At 42.0% G+C, this 21,361-nt stretch overlaps 1 protein-coding gene across 1 annotated transcript in view; it reads right to left on the bottom strand.

Moving 5' to 3' along the window:
• The window catches only part of LOC145416409 (signal peptide peptidase-like 3), a 295,615-nt gene that overhangs the window by 163,326 nt on the left and 110,928 nt on the right, over positions 1-21,361 (bottom strand). The window contains exon 5 of the mRNA XM_080285356.1: positions 3,369-3,447. Coding sequence (XP_080141482.1) covers positions 3,369-3,447 — 79 coding nt within the window. The remainder of the gene's footprint in view (positions 1-3,368; positions 3,448-21,361) is intronic.

Here is a 21,361-nt window from a genome sequence, read left to right as displayed (position 1 = left end):
CGTTAGAGGAAAGGAGAAAGAGGGGAGACATGATTGCGGTGTTCAGGACCATGGTGGGAGTAGATAAAATTGACAAAGAAGATCTGTTTGTATGGGATAAGAGAGCAACAAGAGGACATGGAATGAAATTGAAAAAGTCAAGCTGCTTGAAGGATATCAAGAAATATACCTTTCCTTACAGAAGTATAGACTTATGGAATAGCCTGGACAAAGAGATCGTCCAGTCTAAAAACTTAAACGAGTTTAAAGTTAAATTCGACTTATTGAGAAACAGCGACGGAAACCCACGAGCATAGTACATTCCGTGCATATCACAATTAGGTATATACTTAAATATTTGGAACGACTTAGACAAAGAGGTGGTGCATGAGAAAAACATTCATGTGTGTAAAGGTAGACTTGATAAATGTGGATATGGAGACAGGACAACACGAGCATTGCTCAATTCCTGTATACTACCAATAGGTAAATACAAATAGGTAAATACACACACACACACAGTTTGAGGAGGATATCATAAATAAAAGTAGTGATCAACCAAAGCTATTTTACAGCTACATCAGAAGCAAAACCAAAGTAAAAGATATAATACAATCCATTACAGACGAGGGAATCACCTATACACAAGAGAAAGATATTTGTGAATCACTAAATAAGAATTTCCAATCATTTTTTACAGAAGAAAAAAATTTTGAGAGGGACTATGTAGAACATGCATGTCCACGCATACTACCAGATACACAAACATCAAAAAAAGTAATACAGGAGGAGTTAAGTAAATTAGACAGAGGAAAAGCAAATGGTCTTGATGAAACTTCATGTTGGGTGCTACGAGAATATGCAAAGGAGTTAAGTAAACCATTATTTTTAATTTTCAAGAAATCCTTGAGGCAAGGTAAACTACCTGATATTTGGAAAAAAGCAAATATTGTCCCCTTATTCAAGAAAAGGAATAGACAAAATCCACTCAACTACCGACCAGTATCACTGACCAGTGTTGTAAGCAAGGTATTAGAAAAGCTTATAAGAAAAGCTTGGGTAAATCATCTAGAAGAACACAGTATGATAACAGAAAGACAGTTTGGTTTCAGAAAAGGAAAATCATGTGTTACTAATCTGTTGAGCTACTATGACAGAGTAACAGACACAATACAGGAAAGAGAAGGATGGGTGGACAGAATCTATTTAGATTTCAAGAAAGCATTTGACACAGTACCACACCAAAGACTTTTATGGAAACTGTACCATCAAGGAGGAATTCGAGGCAAACTGTTTTGTTGGATGCAAGACTTTCTCAAAAAAAAAGAGAAATGAGAACAGTACTAAGGGGAAACTACTCATCATGGAAAGAAGTGACTAGTGGAGTACCACAGGGCTCAATGCTGGCATCAATCATGTTTTTAGTGTAAATAAATGATATAGACAGTAACACTGGAAATGAAAGCTATCTAAATATGTTTGCAGATGATGCAAAAATACAAAGGAGAATTACTAACACAGACTCTTGTAGGGAGCTACAAGAAGAATTAAATAAACTTCATGAATGGAGTAATACATGGCAAATGGAATTCAATGTGGACAAGTGTCATGTAATCAAGTTTGGTAAAAGTGGAAAAAGACCTGACTGGGATTATACATTAGGAAATAAAACCCTACACACATCAGAAAGAGAGGTGTGATTATCAATAACAGACTATCTCCGGCTGACCACATCAGTGAGAAGGTACAGAACATGTATACACTGCTTGCAAATATGAGAATAGCATTCACATACATAAATGAAGACATGCTAAGAAGGATAATAACATCATTCATCAGACAAACCCTGGAATATGCATCAGTAGTCTGGAGTCCTCATCTCAAAAAACACATAGACAAGATTGAAAAAGTTCAAAGGGCCGCTACAAGATGGATACCAAGCTTAAGGGATCTAAGCTACGAAGAACGACTAAATAAACTGAATCTACCAACACTACAGGAGAGAAAGAAAAGAGGTGACATGATAATGCTATATAAATGCATATCAGGGAAGGAGAAAATAGACATAAATGATCACTTAACATATGGGGAAGCATCAGCAAGAGGACACTGCAAAACACTGCATAAGAAGAGAGGTGATAAAGACGTGAGGAAATTCAGTTTCCCAAACAAAGCAATTGATCAGTGGAATGCACTACCGAATGAAATAATGTGTGCCAAAACAATTCACAAATTTAAGGATATGTACGATAAATATGGTTTAAGACACGGGACAGTATGAGCTTGACTCATTCCTGTAAAGATACAATTAGGTAAGAACACACACAAATAATATATTACCTGAACAAAGTTGACTGTCGTGTCCCCCTCCACGTCATTCACATATGCAGTGATCCCTCAATTATCCGAGGCAATAGAGCCAAAGACATGTTCGGAAACTGGATCATCAGGATAATGGACTTCTTCCCTGGTTCCCCTTTGTACATAACCTAACTTTGAAAGCCAGTGTAAAAGGCCACTACAGTGTATAGTACTGTACAACACTTGTTCCTCTTCTTTAACACTATCTTATCCGGTAAATCAGACCTATAAACCACAGCCACGCAATTACTATGGTCAAGCAGACCCTTCAACCACAGACAAGCACTCACCACTGCTGGGCCATACCATGCAGTGACATGAAAAAAAACATGAAGAAAATGGCCCAACCGGGCGAAAATGTTTGTGCGGCCGTAATTTTCACCCAGACACAAGTATTTTGTCTGGATAAAATGGAAAAATGTATGAAAAATGGTTTCAAACAGTCAGATCACTGCATCCTGATGGATTGTTCAGATAATGGACATCCGGATAATGGATTGTTCAGATAATGGACATCCGGATAATGGATTGTTCAGATAACGGACATCCGGATAATGGATTGTTCAGATAATGGACATCCGGATAATGGATTGTTCAGATAATGGACATCCGGATAATGGATTGTTCAGATAATGGACATCCGGATAATGGATTGTTCAGATAACAGACATCCGGATAATGGATTGTTCAGATAATGGACATCCAAATAATGGATTGTTCAGACAATGGACATCCAAATAATCGAGGGATTACCGTACACTCTCCTAGTCAATCTCTCCTCTTCTAGTCACTCTCTTGCTCTCCTAGTCAGTCTCTGTCTTTCCTCTTCTAGTCAGTCCCTCAAGCCCACAAACAGCATAAAATAAAAAAACATCTACAGTACTTATCAGGACAGTCTGCTCACACATACACTCTCCTAGTCAGAGTCTACATGCCTCCTACCACTACAGGTACTCTCCTCCTCTCCTAGTCAGTCTCTCATGCCCACAAACATCATAAAACACTAGAAAACACCATAAAACACCTACTTCTTATTATCAGAACACGGTCGACTGACGTACTGACACATGGGCAGGAGGAGGAAGGCAAGGGCAACTGTGGCTATGACTGGAATTGTTATCATTATTATTATTATTATTATTATTATTTGTGCTACTGCTGTCATTATGACTATTATTATTATTATTATTATCATCATCACATATTGGCACACAAATTATCACATAAATATTAAATAATCATCATATCATATAATCACATAATATATCACATATATATGGATAGACAGACAGACAGATAGATGGACAGATACAGATCGCTAGATATAGACTGATACAGACAGAGACAGATGCGAAGACATAAATAACCAGCAAGACAGACAGACAGACAGATGGAAGGAAAGATGAGAGACTGACCAGGAGATTGGGGACAGACAGACAGATAGATAGACAGACAGATACCGCAGATGGATGGAAGGATGGAGAGAATGATAGACTGCAAGGAGATGGATGATAAATACAGTATACAGTAAACTCTCAATTATCCATCAACACAATATCTGGTCCAATGCAACATCTGGCACTCCTGGCTCAGCTCTATTACACAGGATGTAACCAGCAATTCTATGCAATATCCAACATAGAGGCATATCAACCGGCTCATAAATGGTGGCCAGTCAGTGCTGTATTACTGTACTGCATCATTACTTTATTGTATTTTACTCTCAGTTTTCCTCTTTTAATCATGACGAAGTTTTTAGGACAGAGGGTCAAGACAGATTGTAACACAAAATCCGGCTCAACACCGAATGTTAAGCCGATGGAGGGTACTATGCAATATCTGGCATTTCACTTTATTCGGTGTAAGGCATGGCTAAATTATAATAGATAATCGAGGGTTTACTGCACAAACAAAGAGAAAAGGAGAGACTACAGCCCAGTTCACATATTCATGATTTTCATAGGCGATTGCGTTATTGTTAGAAATAGGTCAAAATCACAAGGAATCCTGACAGTTTGCACAGTTTTCATGCTCTGACGTCACACGTTACGATTGCACTGTGTTACATTAAGCTAATTCGCGACTGGGAAACACTTATACTATGCTTACACACCTCTCACAAGATGAATGAGATGGAATCATGCCACTAAAGCGTCATAAAGCATGACTGCATCACAATTAAACTGTGCTCGTTGTACGTCCACATGATAATACCCCGTCTAATATATGCTCACAATACGTCTGATGGAGATTTCAGGTGCTGGGGGTCTAAATATGAGGCACGTGTCTCCACTCTGCATCAGTCTACCTTTGACTCTTGGACAGTGAAAACCCCACTATGCTGCTCATGAACGAGAGAGAGCAACTGGAACTTAGCCTTGCCACCACAGAAATGGAGCCAGCTTTGGTGAGATTAGTGATGAGAATTCTATTGTTTCGCTTTGTTTCGTTTTTAAAGGCTCCAACATGCTTGCATGCGTCAGCCTTGGTCACCTAATGGCGGCTCTCCATGCTGCACGATCCATTGCAGCCTCCCTGTTCAGTCTCTTAACCCTGAGGTCACACTTAATGACCTCGTCCCATGTCTTTCTCGGTCTACCCCTAGTCACCCCACCCCCAATAATAACACTTCTCACCTTCCTCACCCAATTATCATCCCCCATCCTCTCCACCATGTCCAAATCATCTCAATCTACCTCTCCTCATCAAAACACCAATACACTCCGGTCCCATCCTTCCTCTCAACTCTTCCACCGTGAACCCAGCCCCCCCAGATCTTGGACGCAGGGACGCACTACACATCCACCTAATCATTGTCATTTCTCTACGTATGAGCCAGCGAATATCCTCCTCCTTCACTGCCCAGGTCTCACTACCATACAGCACTACACTCCTAACACATGCTGCATACAAAGACCCCTTAGCATGTAGGGAGAGTCCTCTCATTGTCAGGAGAGGCAAGAGCTCCCTGAACTTCTTCCAACCACTTCTCACCCTAGCCACAGAGCTAACTCCAGCCCCACCTCCAGCACACAACATGTCTCCCAAATAACAAAACTCTTCCACACACTCAAGAGATTCACCAGCAAGTTCAATTCTTTTACGTCTGACAATCTCCACCTGCTCTCCCTGACACGCCATACACATAAAATCAGCATTATCTCGCAGTCTACCTCTGATACCACTACATCTCTTATGCACCCATTTATCATAAACACCGCACAAGATGGAATTACTTTCCATGCCCTTGTGGCAAACTGCACATGGCCACTCTCCCTCGTCTTTGACAGAGTCTATCTATCTATCTATTGCCAGATGCCCAAATCCTGTAAGGGGTGGCCACAAATAAATCATCTCCATGTCGACTTGTCCCCTGCCATTTCATTGCCCTGCTCCCAGCTCACACCCCCCTCTCTCATAAACCTTTCCACTCCATCCCTCCATCTCATCCTTGGCCTCCCCCTCCCTCTCCCCTCCTCCACCTCATTCACATACACTCTTCTCGTCAGTCTCTCACTCTCCATCCCCTTCACATGTCCAAACCACCTAAGTGCGTTTCTCCTAACGTTTCCTATCACATCCACATCACAACGCTCCTTCACTTAATCATTTGTCAGTCTGTCTCTCCATGTGACTCCACAGGAACTTCTCAAATAACTCATTTCCACTGCTCTCACTCTTGACTTCTGTCCCTCCAACAAGGTCCAAGCTTCACTTCCATACATTAGAGTTGGTATCACAATACTGTCATGTAGTAGCTTTTTCACTTCCATGCTAACTTCCCTGTTTTTTATCACTGCTTTCAAGGAACCAGCAACCTTTCTTCCCTGTTGCTGAGAAGAAATGCAGTACCAGGAGACATGACACTCACACAAGTGAAGAGTGCTGTGCAGCAGCTGAAAAATGGAAAAGCAGCTGGGCTTGATGAGGTGTATCCTTAAGTGTAGTGGAGAGAGTGGAATGAAGTGCTTGTTGGAGATATGTAAGAAGGCATGGATGAGTAAAACTGTGCCAGCAGAGTGGAAAAACACTGTGATTGTACCTCTATACAGAAATAAATGTGACCGACGTGAGTGCAAGATTTATCGTGGCATAAGTTTATTGAGTGTGGTAGGGAAAGTATATGGAAGAATTCGTTTTGTTTCATTTTGTTCTTAAAGGTTCCAACATGCTTGCATGTGTCGGCCTTGGTCACCTAATGGCGGCTCTCCACATTGCACGATCCATTGCAGCCTCCCTGTTCAGTCCCTTAAACCCGAGGTCACACTTAATGACCTCATCTCATGTCTTTCTCAGTCTACCCCTCATAACTCCACCCCCAATATTAACACTTCTCACCCTCCTCACAAACAAACAAACAAGAAGCCTCGGACAAGGACTGACCAAACGATGACGACCAAGAACCGGACAAAGGACTTCGTAATGAGTACATGGAATGTAAGAGGAGCAAATGATGAGGTGAAAGAGAGAGAGAGAGATTGTCCACGTGCTTGAGGGTGCGAAAGTGGATGTATGTGGAATAACTGAAACAGAATGGAGAGGAGAAAGTGTGAGAGAATGGGAGAATGGATGGGGTATATGTGCAGGAGTAGGTGAGAATGAGAGGGCAAAGGAAGGAGTATGTATAGTTGTGAGTAAAAGATGGAAGAGGAGCATCAGACAGTATGGATCAGTTGGGTCAAGGATTGTGTGGGTAAAGTTGAAAGTTGGAATACAAATGTGGGCGATTGTGTGTGTGTATGCACCAACGCAAGATTGTGCTAGAAGAGTGAGAGAAGAGTTCTGGACAAATGTGGAAGTGTGCATGGAAAAGTTTGGAAGGAATGAGAGAGTGTTTTTGATTGGTGATATGAATGGTAAAGTTGGGAATGTGAAGGTGGATGGAATAGTTGGTGAGTGGGGTGTGCCTCCTGAGATAGATGAGAATGGGAGTGCGTTAGTGGACATTTGTGCTGGGAGGGGGTTGGTGATAGCCAATACCCTCTTCAGGCATAAAATGATCCACAGGTATACATGGCGAGTGATGAGAAGGGTGGGTGGTGAACTGAATGAAAGGAAGGCAATGATTGATTATGTGTGTGTGAATGAAAGGATGCGAAGATGTGTAAAGGATGCAAGAGTGTATAGAGGTTGGGGGAGTGGACTTTCTGACCACTACTTGGTGGTGGCCAGAATTAGAATTCAAGTAAGATGGAGGAATAGAAGAAGGGAAAGACGAGAGGAAGGAGTAGTTGCAAGGAGAGTGGAAAGGTTACAAGAGGATGAGAAAAAGGCAGAGTATAAGAGAGAAGTGGAGGAACGATTGGGCAAATATGAATTGGAGCAGATGGGAGACATGGAAGGTGTGTGTATGATATTTACAGAAGAAATATGTGCAGCATGTGATGTGGTGTGTGGAAGGAAGAGAAGACGGAGAGGGGTGCAAGGAACAGCGTGGTGGACTGAAGAGGTGAAACAGGCTGTGGCACAAAAGAAGAAAGCATACAATGAATGGATGAGAAATAGGGGCGTGGAAGAAGTTGAGAGGCGGAAGAGAGAGTTATATATATGTAGAAAGAAAGAGAGAGGTGAAAAGATTAGTAAGAGAGAGTAAGAAGAGAGTTGATGAGGAATTTGGAAGGAATTTGAGTGTAAAGTGGAGGGACTGTTAGAAAATGTTCTGGAGAGAAGTGAAAAGAGTAAGACAGGGTGGAAGTGAAGTTAGCAGGGGAGTGAAAGATAAAAATGGTAGATTACTAGTGGAGAAGGGAGAAAAAGTGAACAGATGGAGAGAACACTTTAAGGAATTGTTGAATGTAGAGGATGGAAGTATTGCGAGTATAAGTGGCTGGGGAATGGCTGGGAGAAGGAGGGAGGTGAGAAGACAGGAAGAAATCAGTAGGATAGAAGTTGTGGAAGCAATGAAGAAAGTTAAATCGGGGAAAGCCCCAGGAATTGATGGAGTGTGTGGTGAAATGCTGAAGCATGGGGGAGAGACAGTAGTAGAATGGATGTGGAAGATGTGCAGATTGGCCTGGGAGGAAGGTAGAGTCCAGGAGGATTGGAAGTCAGGTATAATTATTCCCTTGTACAAAGGAAAAGGGGAAAAAGAAGTGTGTGGTAATCATAGGGGCATTTGTCTTCTTAGTATAATAGGAAAAGTGTATGGTAGGATACTTATTGACAGAGTTAGAGAAAGAACACAGAAATTAGTTGGAGAAGAACAGGGAGGCTTTAGGAAGGGAAGAGGTTGTGTAGATCAGATATCCATTCTTAGATCTTTAGTGGAAAAGTTTCTAGAGAAGGGAAAGAAGTTGTATGCGGCTTTCATGGATTTGGAGAAAGCATATGACAGGGTGGATAGACAAGGTTTGTGGAAAGTGTTAAGAATATATGGAGTAGATGGGAAGTTGTTGAATGCTGTGAAGAGTATGTACGATGGTGCGAAGGCTGCAGTGCGTGTGGATGGTGAACTAAGTGAATTTTTCTCTTTGAAAGTTGGGTTCAAACAGGGATGTATCATGTCTCCATGGTTGTTCGATCTGTACATGGATGGGATAATAAAAGAGGTACAAGGTAGGGTAGTGGATGTTGAAGTGGCCCTGGTGAGAGAGGATAGTGTTTGGAAACTCCCTGTACTGTTGTTTGCAGATGATACTGTGTTGTTGAGTGAAGACGAAGGGGAGCTGCAAGGCTTGGTGGATGAGTTTGAGAGAGTGTGTAAGAAACGGAATCTAAAGGTGAATGTAGGGAAGAGTAAAGTGATGGTCTTTGAGAGAGGTGAAGTTCGTGAATGTACAGCGAGGTTGGATGGTGAGGAATTGGAAAATGTGAGTACGTTTAAGTACTTGGGTAGAGTGAAGAGTAAGGATGGGGGTTTGGAGGGTGAAGTGCTTGAAAGGGTATAGCAGGGAAGAAAGGTTGCTGGTTCTTTGAAAGCAGTGATAAGAAACAGGGAAGTGAGCATGGAAGTGAAAAAGTTACTACATGACAGTACTGTGATACCAACTCTAACGTACGGAAGTGAAGCTTGGACATTGTTGGAAGGACATAAGTCAAGAGTGAGAGCAGTGGAAATGAGTTATTTAAGAGGAGCCTGTGGAGTCACGTGGAGAGACAGGCTGACGAATGAGGATATAAAGGAGCGTTGTGGTGTGGATGTGGATGTGATAGGAAGCGCTATGAGGAACACACTGAGGTGGTTTGGCCATGTGGAGGGGATGGAGGGTGAAAGACTGACGAAGAGAGTGTATGTGAGTGAGGTGGAGGGGGGAAGAGGGAGGGGGAGGCCGAGGATGAGATGGAGGGATGGGGTGGAGAGGTATATGAGAGAGAGGGGTGTGAGTTGGGAGCAGGGCAGTGAAATGGCAGGGGACAGGGCGACTTGGAGGCGATTTGTTTGTGGCCACCCCAAACGGGATTGAGGCGTCTGGCAATAGATAGATGGATATACCCTCCTCACCCAATTATCATCCCCCATCCTCTCCACATGTCCAAACCATCTCAATCTACCTCTCCTCATCACAACACCAATACACTCCAGTCCCATCCTTCATCTCAACTCTTCCATCGTAAACCTAGCCCCTCCAGGCCTTGGATGCAGCGACGCACTGCACATCCACTTAATCATTGTCATTTCTGCACGTCTGAGCCAGCGAATATCTTCCTCCTTCACTGCCCAGGTCTCACTACCATACAGCATTACACTCCTAACACATGCTGCATACAAAGACCCCTTAGCACGTAGGGAGAGTCCTCTCAATGTCAGGAGAGGCAAGAGCTCCCTGAAGTTCTTCCAACCACTTCTCACCCTAGCCACAGAGCTAGCTCCAGCCCCACCTCCAGCACACAACATGTCTCCCAAATAACAAAACTCTTCCACACACTCAAGAGATTCACCAGCAAGTTCAATCCTTTCACGTCTGCCAATCTCCACCTGCTCACCCCGACACGCCGTACACATGAAATCAGCTTTATCTCGCAGTCAACCTCTCATACCACTACATCTCTTATGCACCCATTTATCACACACACCGCACAAGATGGAATTACTTCCCACGCCCTTGTGGCAAACTGCACATGGCCACTCTCCCTCGTCTTTGACAGTACCGCCAGCAACCCTAGATATCATCACTTTTGTTTTATCTGCATTTACCCTTAAACCCTTGTGCCCCAAACCATCTCTCCACTTCCTAAACCGTTCCTCTGCCTCCCTTTCGTTCTCTGCAATCAACACCAAATCATCATCAGCATACAACAACTCCGACAGGAGTCCGTTTCTAAAGTCACGTGAAAGGGCTTCAAGTACCATGATAAACAACATGTGACTCAAGACTGACCCCTGATACACACCAACATTCACAGAAAACTCATCACTCAAATCTCCATTCACTCTTACCTGGGTGTGAGCACCCACATACATAGCCATAACCACCCTAACCAGCCACTCCTCCAAGTCAAGCTTTCTCATTGCCCACTTCACCACCTCTCTAGGGACTCTGTCAAAGGCCTTTTCCAAATCAACAAAAACAAAATAAAGATCCCTTCTCCTACCAATATATTTTTCCTGAAGCTGAAGAACAATGAATATAGCATCAGTGGTCCCTCTACTTGGCATAAACCCAAACTGCATCTCATCAATATTCACTCTTTCTCTAATCATACCTTCTAAAACTCTCTCCATTACCTTCATTATCTGATCTAAAAGCTTTATACCTCTATAATTTCCTCTTTCCAGGGCATCACCCTTCCCTTTATACAAATTTACAATTACACTCTTCAGCCAATCATCTGGGACAACACACTCATAAATAATCCTATTTATCAGGTCAGTGACTAAACTCACCCCTATATCGCCTGAGGCCTTCAACATTTCGGCAGTCAACCCAGACACACCTGCTGCCTTCCCCACCTTCATCCTGCCTATTATCTCACTCACAGTAGCAGTATCAATCAAAGGCCAAGGGCCAGACACTGGATCTGCTGGTTCCAAACCTTCTCTGTCCCAGTCAAACTCCTCATTCAACAACCAGTTATAATGCTCTCTCCATGCATCTTTAATATCCTCACTGTTCACCACTACCCTTCCTTCATTATTCTTCACACACTGCTCACCTATAATATCCCGATTATCCCTCTTCACCTGACCTGCCACCCTAAATATCATATTTTTTTTTTCCCCATCTATCTAACTATCTATCTATTGCCAGACGCCTCAATCCCGTTTGGGGTGGCCACAAACAAATCGCCTCCAAGTCGCCCTGTCCCCCGCCATTTCACTGCCCTGCTCTCAACTCACACCCCCCTCTCTCATATACCTCTCCACCCCATCCATCCATCTCATCCTCAGCCTCCCCCTCCACTTCACTCACAAACACTCTCTTCGTCAGTCTTTCACCCTCCATCCTCTCCACATGGCCAAACCACCTCAGTGTGTTCCCCATAATGCATCCTATCACATCCACATCCACACCACAACGCTCCTTTATATCCTCATTCATCAGCCTGTCTCTCCATGTGACTCCACAGGCTCCTCTTAAATAACTCATTTCCACTGCTCTCACTCTTGACTTGTGTCCTTCCAACAACGTCCAAGCTTCACTTCGATACGTTAAGAGTTGGTATCACAATACTGTCATGTAGTAACTTTTTTACCTCCATGCTCACTTCCCTGTTTCTTATCATCCTTTCAAAGAACCACCAACCTTTCTTCCCTGCTGTACCCTTTCAAGCACTTCACCCTCCAAACCTCCATCCTTACTCATCAAAGTACCCAAGTACTTAAACGTACTCACATTTTCCAATTCCTCACTATCCAACCTCGCTGTACATTCACTGACTTCACCTCTCTCAAAGACCATCACTTTACTCTTCCCTACATTCACCTTTAGATTCCGTTTCTTACACACTCTCCCAAACTCATCCACCAAGCCTTGCAGCTCCCCTTCGTCTTCACTCAACAACACAGCATCATCTGCAAACAACAGTACAGGGAGTTTCCAAACACTATCCTCTCTCACCAGGGCCACTCCAACATCCACTACCCTACCTTGTACCTCTTTCATTACCCCATCCATGTACAGATTGAACAACCATGGAGACATGACACATCCCTGTTTCAACCCAACTTTCAAAGAGAAAAATTCACTTAGTTCACCATCCACACGCACTGCAGCCTTCGCACCATCGTATATACTCTTCACAGCATTCAACAACTTCCCATCTACTCCATATATTCTTAACACTTCCCACAATCCTTGTCTATCCACCCTCTCATATGCTTTCTCCAAATCCATGAAAGCCGCATACAACTTCTTTCCCTTCTCTAGAAACTTTTCCACTAAAGATCTCAGAATGAATATCTGATCTACACAACCTCTTCCCTTCCTAAAGCCTCCCTGTTCTTCTCCAACTAATTTCTCTGTTCTTTCTCTAACTCTGTCAATAAGTATCCTACCATACACTTTTCCTATTATACTAAGAAGACAAATGCCCCTATGATTACCACACACTTCTTTTTCCCCTTTTCCTTTGTACAAGGGAATAATTATACCTGACTTCCAATCCTCCGAGACTCTACCTTCCTCCCAGGCCAATCTGCACATCTTCCACATCCATTCTACTACTATCTCTCCCTCATGCTTCAGCATTTCACCACACACTCCATTAATTCCTGGGGCTTTCCCTGATTTAACTTTCTTCATTGCTTCCACAACTTCTATCCTACTGATTTCTTCCTGTCTTCACACCTCCCTCCTTCTCCCAGCCATTCCCCAGCCAATTATACTCGCATTACTTCCATCCTCTATGTTCAAGAATTCCTTAAAGTGTTCTCTCCATCTGCTCACTTTTTCTCCCTTCTCCACTAGTAATCTACCATTTTTATCTTTCACTCCCCTGCTAACTTCACTTCCACCCTGTCTTACTCTTTTCACCTCTTTCCAGAACATTTTCTTACAGTCCCTCCACTTTACACTCAAATTCCTTCCAAATTCCTCATCAACTCTCTTCTTACTCTCTCTTACTAATCTTTTCACCTCTCTCTTTCTTTCTACATGTAACTCTCTCTTCCGCCTCTCAACTTCTTCCACGCCCCTGTTTCTCATCCATTCATTGTATGCTTTCTTGTTTTGTGCCACAGCCTGTCTCACGTCTTCAGTCCACCACGCTGTTCCTTGCACCCCCCTCTGTCTTCTCTTCCTTCCACACACCACATCACATGCTGCACATATTTTTTCCGTAATTATCCTACACACACCTTCCACATCTCCCATCTGCTCCAATTCATATTTGCCCAATCGTTCCTCCACTTCTCTCTTATACTCTGCCTTTTTCTCATCCTCTTGTAACCTTTCCACTCTCCTTGCAACTACTCCTTCCTCTCGTCTTTCCCTTCTTCTATTCCTCCATCTTACTTGAATCCTAATTCTGGCCACCACCAAGTAGTGGTCAGAAAGTCCACTCCCCCAACCTTTATAAGCTCTTGCATCCATTACACATCTTCGCATCCTTTCATCCACACACACATAATCAATTATTGCCTTCCTTTCATTCAGTGCACCACCCACCCTTCTCATCACTCGCCATGTATACCTGTGGATCATTTTATGCCTGAAGAGGGTATTGGCTATCACCAACCCCCTCTCAGCACAAATGTTCACTAACGCACTCCCATTCTCATCTATCTCAGGAGGCACACCCCACTCACCAACTATTCCATCCACCTTCACATTCCCAACTTTACCATTCATATCACCGATCAAAAACACTCTCTCATTCCTTCCAAACTTTTCCATGCACACTTCTACCTTTGTCCAGAACTCTTCTCTCACTCTTCTAGCACGGTCTTGCGTTGGTGCATTTACACACACAATCGCCCACATTTGTATTCCAACTTTCAACTTTACCCACACAATCCTTGACCCAACTGATCCATACTGTCTTATGCTCTTCCATCTTTTACTCACAATTATACATGCTCCTTCCTTTGCCCTCTCATTCTCACCTACTCCTGCACATATACCCCATCCATACTCCCATTCTCTCACACTTTCTCCTCTCCATTTTGTTTCAGTTATTCCACATACATCCACTTTCGCACCCTCAAGCACCTGGACAATCTCTCTCTCTTTCACCTCATCATTCGCTCCCCTTACATTCCACGTTCCGATAACCATGTCCTTTGTCCGGTCCTTGGTCGTCATCGTTTGGTCAGTCCTTGTCCGATGCTTATTGTTTGTTTTTTTAGTTAGTTGTTTTCCGGGGAGGGGCACTAACCCTCCGCCAACGCTTTTAGTTGCCTTTTACGACAAGCAGGGATACTGGGGGAGTATTCTTGAAAAAAAAAACCCTACCCCCAGGGGTATCAAGTAATAGTCTCTGTGACTCAAAATTTGCCCTGTATACCTCTCTTCTAGCCCTAGGCTTGGCAGCCAAATATTCCTCTTTGCTACCATCCTTCTTCCATTCCCGGAAAAGCCTCCTTTTCTCCTTAACTGCAACTTCTACACCCTCATCCCACCACCAAGTTACTTTATGTCTTGGTGGTCCTTTTGTCCAACCGCATGTTATATCAGTAACACTCAAGAAATTGTTCTTGAGGGCTCTGTACTGTTCATTAATGCCTCTGTCTACAGCTCCCTGTTCAGTCACCATTCTCCTCAACTCGCTATAGAAGGCATCCCTTACTACTTGGTTTTTCAGCTTCCATATTTTCCTCCTAGGTACATAAGTCCTCTTTTTCATCACTTGTTCTTTAAGCACCATATCACAAATCAACAGTTTGTGCTGCTGCACACACTCCTCACTTCCTATAACTTTAACATCCCTCACTAACCTCCTATCGGCCCTCCTAAGCAGAAAATAATCTATCTGACTGCTATTTTCCCCAGAGTCATACGTAAATAACCTACTGTCTCTTTTCTTAAAATATGTGTTGCACACAATCATGTCTGTTGCCTCCCCAAATTCGAGTATCCTTTCCCCTTCTGCATTCCTTAGATCATACACACATCCCCCATGCACTCCTTAATAACCTTGTGCTGCTTCACCTACATGACCATTTAAGTCCCCTCCGAAAATCACTATCTCATCATCCCACATACCACCCACTACACGTATTAAATCATCCCAAAATCTATCTTTCTCTACTTCATCCAATCCTGCCTGTGGAGCATATGCCGATATAATCGCAACTATCTTTCTACCCAACAGAATTTTCACTACCAATATCCTATCGCTTGCTCTCAAAACATTCATAACATATTCCACCCATTTCTCCGCAACCATCACACCAACACCTCCATATCCGTCTGTCCCCCCCTGCCAAAACAACTTATAGCAACAGTCCTTCCCAACAATCTTTCGGACTGATCCACCCCTGTGCCGGACTTCCTGCAAACACACCACATCCACCCACCTCCTACTGAATGCCTCAACGACTTCCCCCGCTCTTCCCCTCAAACTTCCCACATTCCATGAACCCACCCTCATCCCCCTGGGTGATTTACTGTCCTCAGACTTGCTTTGAAATTTATTTTGTTTTGTCATCTTCAGTATTAATAAAGAGGGACAGACATAGCACAGGTCCCACTCACTGCACAGAGAAAGTATGAGAGATATCATCAGTCCTAGTGACTTATGAACTGGGTGGTTTTAGGAGTGGCAGAGGATGTGTAGATCAAATAACTGCAGAAGGCTTGTGAGAGGGACCACAAGGTGTTTATGGCATTCATGGATTTAGAAAAAGCATATGACAAAGTGGACAAAGAAGGACTGTGGAAAGTTTTGTGCACCTACGTTGTAGATGGTAAGCTGCTAGGTGTCGTCAAGAGTTTTTATGATGGTAGTGAAGCATGTGTATGGTTTAATGGGCATCTAAGTGAATGGTTCGCAATTGGTGTGGGCATTCAACAAGGTTGTGTGATGTCCCCATGGTTGTTCAATACATATATGGATGGGGTGATGAGAGAAGTAAAAACATGAGTAATGGAGAAAGGGATGACGTTGGTAATGAATGGTGACAAATGGAATATCGCAAATTTGTTGTATCCTGATGATGCAGTATTGCTTGCAAGAACCAGACAAGAACTTGGTAGGCTAGTGCAGAGTACTGCTGATGTCTGTGAGTGCTGTGCCTTGAGAGTAAATGTAGAAAAGAGTAAAATGTTGGTTACTGAGAGAGAAGGTGACTCCCAGTGTGATGTTACAGTGAATGGATAGAGACTGGAATTGGTGAGAGAGTTCAAATACCTGGGTACAGTGATAGAAAAGAGAGGAAAATGTGCAAAAGAAGTTGAAAGTAGAGTGACATGAGGAAAAAAAGTAGCTGGCGCAATGAAGGCCTTGATAAGAAACAGAGGCCATGCAGGAGTACACTATTCATTATTTTTAAGTTTTAGTGTTCTTGTATTAAATAAGGTAGTTGTTTAGTGTTCTTGTATTAAATAAAGTGATTGTAAACATGCACATAGGGTTCTTCTTTAGCTATACAGTATAAGGAAATGGAGGGTCCAGAGGTGCTTTTAAGGGGGGGGGGGGCATTTATCCGCGGATTTTTAACATTTGCAGGTGTCTCTGTTACCTAATGCCCGTGGATGTTGAGGGATGACTGTACTTCATAGCGGGGGACGAGGCATTCATACTGATGACCTGGCTGATGAAGCCATTGCCTAACAGGAACCAGACAGACCAAGAGAGAATATTCAACTACAAGCACTCAGGCATTCCCACTATAGTTGGTTTCATGGAGTCTGACGCACTGATTTTGCCAGCCGAGGACAGGTGGATTTGGTAACACTGCGTGATGCGCTCGGGCGGTGATTGGTCGATTTCCGTTGTGTTCAAACGTGCACAAATTGACTTTGTATTCCAACCAAGGTCCTCATTGATTTGTAAGATACCAGAAAATACAGATACAGATTAGAGCAATGATATCTTTAATGATAAATATGTGCCTTTTAAATTACTAGGGATAAACCTGAACGACAACGATAACAAAAACTAAGTAAAGTCGTGACTGGATGCATACAGACAACAGTCAGCGACTGATTTATTTGTTTAAATTTATTATGTTTGATTTCGTTCACACTGCACACGGTTTTATTATAGCTGCAAAGTTTAACTATTATTTCTTCATGGGATTTGTTTTTATCTTACTTTCTTTTCTTTCATCACTGACAAAAATCTGTTTCATTCTACAATGATGTAATCCATTACACTCCCGGCTCTCTCTCGAGGGGACATAGATACACACTTGAGGAGAGGATGCATGGTGACCAGGGATAGGGTGTCAGTCTGTTTGTCTGTCTCTTATGATACGAAAATGTTAGGGAAAGTCAAACACCAAACTTATTCATGTAGGAACTAATTTTACTGAATCTGACTGGGAATACAAGCAAATGCAGATTTTTAAAGCTACTGTTACCTATGAAGGTAAAGAAAATGTGTATGTACACTATATATATTGAGAACAGTATGTACTGATCCCAGTGAGGTGTGTGTGTGTGTGTGTGTGTGTGTGTGTGTTCTTACTTAATTGTTCTTACCTAATTGTATCTTTAAAGGAATGAGTCAAGCTCGTACTGTCCTGTGTCTTAAACCATATTTATTGAACATATCCTTAAATTTATTAACTGTTTTGGTACACATTACTTCAATCGGTAGTGCATTCCACTGATCAACTGCTCAATTTGGGAAACTAAATTTCCTTACGTCTTTATCGCCTCTCATTTCATGCAGTTTTTTGCAGTGTCCTCTTGCTGATGCATCCCCATAGGTTATGTAATCATTTATGTCTATTTTATCCTTCCCAGATATGCATTTATACAGCATAATCATGTCACCTCTTTTCCTTCTCTCCTGTAGTGTAGGCAGATTCAGTTTTTCTAATCTTTCTTCGTAGCTTAGATCTATTAAGCTTGGTACCCATCTTGTAGCGGCCCTTTGAACTTTTTCAATCTAATCTATTTCTTTTTTGAGATGAGAACTCCAGACTAGTGATGCATACTCCAGGGTTGGTCTGATGAATGATGGTACAGTACTATCTTTCTTAGCATGTCTTCATTTATGTATGATTTTTTTTTTTTTTTTTTTTTTTTTTTTTTTTAATGTGACTGACTCTGGGCATAGGTGTCACAGCCTGCTCTCAAGGCCCAGTAGTCTTCCTACGTACCGTACACCTCTACATGTTTGCAAGCAGCATATATATGTTCCGTACCTTCTCAGCCAGAGATAGTCTGTTATTAATAATCCCGCCGAGGTCCTTCTCTCTTTCTGATGTGTGTAGGGTTTTATTTCCTAACTTATAATCCCAATCAGGTCTTTTTCCACTTTTACCAAACTTGATTACATGACACTTGTCCACACTGAATTCCATTTACCATGTATGCTCCATTCATGAAGTTTATTTAATTCTTCTTGTAGCTCTTTACTAGAGTCTGTGTTAGTAATTGTCCTTTGTATTACCCATACGTGCTCCCTACATGTCAACAAGTGGGTTGGTGGAGGGTTAGTGCCCCTCCCTGTAAAATAAGTAACTCAAAGTCAAGTGGCCACCCCTTACGGGATTATGGCGTCTGGCAGTAGTAGTAGATTTTTGCATCATCAGCAAACATATTTAGATAGTTTTCATTTCCAATGTTGCCATCTATATCATTTATATACACTAAAAACATGATTGGTGCCAGCACTGAGCCCTGTGGAACTCCGCTAATCGCTTTCCTCCAGGATGAGTAATTTCCCCTTTGTACTGTTGGCATTTATCTTTTTGGAGAAAATCTTGCCTCCAACAATACAGTTTGCCTCAGATTCCTCCTTGATGGTACAGTTTCCATAAAAGTTGTTGGTGCAGTACTCTGTCAAATGCTTTCTTCAAATCTAAATAGATACTGTCCATCCATTCTTCTCTTTCTGTAATGTTTCTGTTACTCTATCATAGTAGCTCAACAGATTAGTAACATACGATTTTCTTTTTCTGAAACCAAACTGTCTTTCTGTTATCATATTGTGTTCTTCTACATGATTTACCCAAACTTTTCTTATAAGCTTTTCTAATACCTTGCTTACAACACTGGTTAGTGATACTGGTCGGTAGTTGAGTGGATTTTGTCTATTCTCTTTCTTGAATAAGGGAACAATGTTTGTTTTCTTCCAAATATCAGGTAGTTTACCTTGTCTCAAGGATTTCTTGAAAATTAAAGATAATGGTTTACTTAAAATTAAAGATAATGATTTACTTAACTCCTTTGCACATTGTTGCAGGACCCAACATAAAAATTCATCAGGACCATTTGCAATTCCTTTGTGTAATTTATCTAACTCCTCCTATATTTCTTTTTCTGAATTTGAATATCTGGTAATATGTGTGAGCATGCATGTTCCACATAATCCCTCTCAAAATTATTTTCCTTTGTAAAAACTGATAGGAAATTCTTATTTAGTGCTTCACAATTATCCTTCTCTTGTGTATAGGTGATTCCCTAATCCGTAATTGTATTGTATTTTGTCTTTTACTTTGGTTTTGCTTCTGATGTAGCTGTAAAATAGCTTTGGGTGATCACTACTTTTATTTATGATATCCTCCTCAAACTGTTTTTGGGCTTCCCTCCTTATTCTTGTATAGTCGTTTCTTGCCTGTTTGTAATTATTATATGCCCTTTCACTATTGTGTCTTCTGTATCTATTCCACAACAAATCTCTTTTTTCTTTTGATTTTTTACATTCTGTATTGAACCATTTTTTTATTTTATTTTCTCCTTCATTGTGCTGTGGGATGTATTTCTGGACTCCTATTTCATAAAGTTCACAGAATTTTTTATATATAACATTTAAATTTTGTCCACTAAGTTCCTTTTCCCAATCTATTTCTAAGAAGTACTTCTTAATAGGTTGTTATGGAGTACCAGGATAAAATGATAATGGGAATCGACTACAGGATATGTGTCAGGAGAGGAGGCTGCGCATTTGTAACTCGTATTTCAAACACAAAGATGCACATAAATATACAGGGTATAGAGGAAACGGGGGATCATGTTGAAAGAAGCCTGATTGATTACGTGCTCGTAGAGAGGTCGATGATGGGAATGGTTGCTGATACGAGAGCTGTGAGAGGACGATGTGGAGGTCTGTCAGATCATATGATTATGGTTTGCAAGATCAAGCTGAGAGGAGTGAGGTGGATCAAGAGAGAGAAGAGCAGTCAGGGTGAAAGACTGAAAGTTGAGAAGCTGAGGATCAAAGAAGCGGCAGATGATTACAGGACTAAAGTAGAGGACGAGTTAGATTCAGTGAACCGGAATGAATAGGATCTGGACAACCTATGGAATGCATATAGGGATTGTTTAGTTAGGAATGCTAAAGAGGTGTGTGGTGTGGCAAGAGTATCAAAAAAAAAAAAAAAAAAAAAAAAAAGGGTATGGCATAGTGGGATGAGGAGGTTAAGCAGTGCAAGAAAAGAGGAAGAAGTGGCTAAAGTGGTTACAGGACAGGGGTTCAGTTGAAATAAGAACTGAGTATATCGAGAGCAAGAAGCACGTAAACAGACTAGTGACGAGGAAAAAGAAGGAGGTAAATAATGATCTGGGAAGAAAAATGAATGCAAACTACTTTGAAAATAGGAAGTTATTCTAGAAAGAGGTGCGGAAATGTAGAAGTGAAAGCGGAAAGAAATGTGATAGTGTGAAGGATGCAGGTGGTAGATTATTATCCCATGGAGATGAAGTAAGGACCAGATGGAAAGAAAATGTTGAAAGCCTGATGAATGGGAATAGAGAGAGCAGAGCAGCTGTAAACATGACTGGTTTTGGGGCTGTGCAGAGAAGGAATGCAGTTCCAGGAGATATGACACTCGCACAGGTGAAGAGCGCTATGAAACAGCTGAAATATGGAAAAGCAGCTGGGGTTATGAGGTGTATGCAGAGATGCTTCAGTGCAGTGGAGAGAGTGGAATGAAGTGTGTCACAAGTCGGCTAGTGACACTGGCTTTTGTGGGAAACCGCGAACTCTAGTGGAATCCCAGTTTATCGTTCAGTTAACCGCTCACTCA

This window comes from Coenobita brevimanus, chromosome 106 (genome assembly GCF_032717465.1).
Source record: "Coenobita brevimanus isolate Jiangsu-jjx chromosome 106, ASM3271746v2, whole genome shotgun sequence".
In the NCBI taxonomy this organism is placed as follows: domain Eukaryota; kingdom Metazoa; phylum Arthropoda; class Malacostraca; order Decapoda; family Coenobitidae; genus Coenobita; species Coenobita brevimanus.
This window is presented reverse-complemented; position numbering and strand designations above follow the sequence as displayed.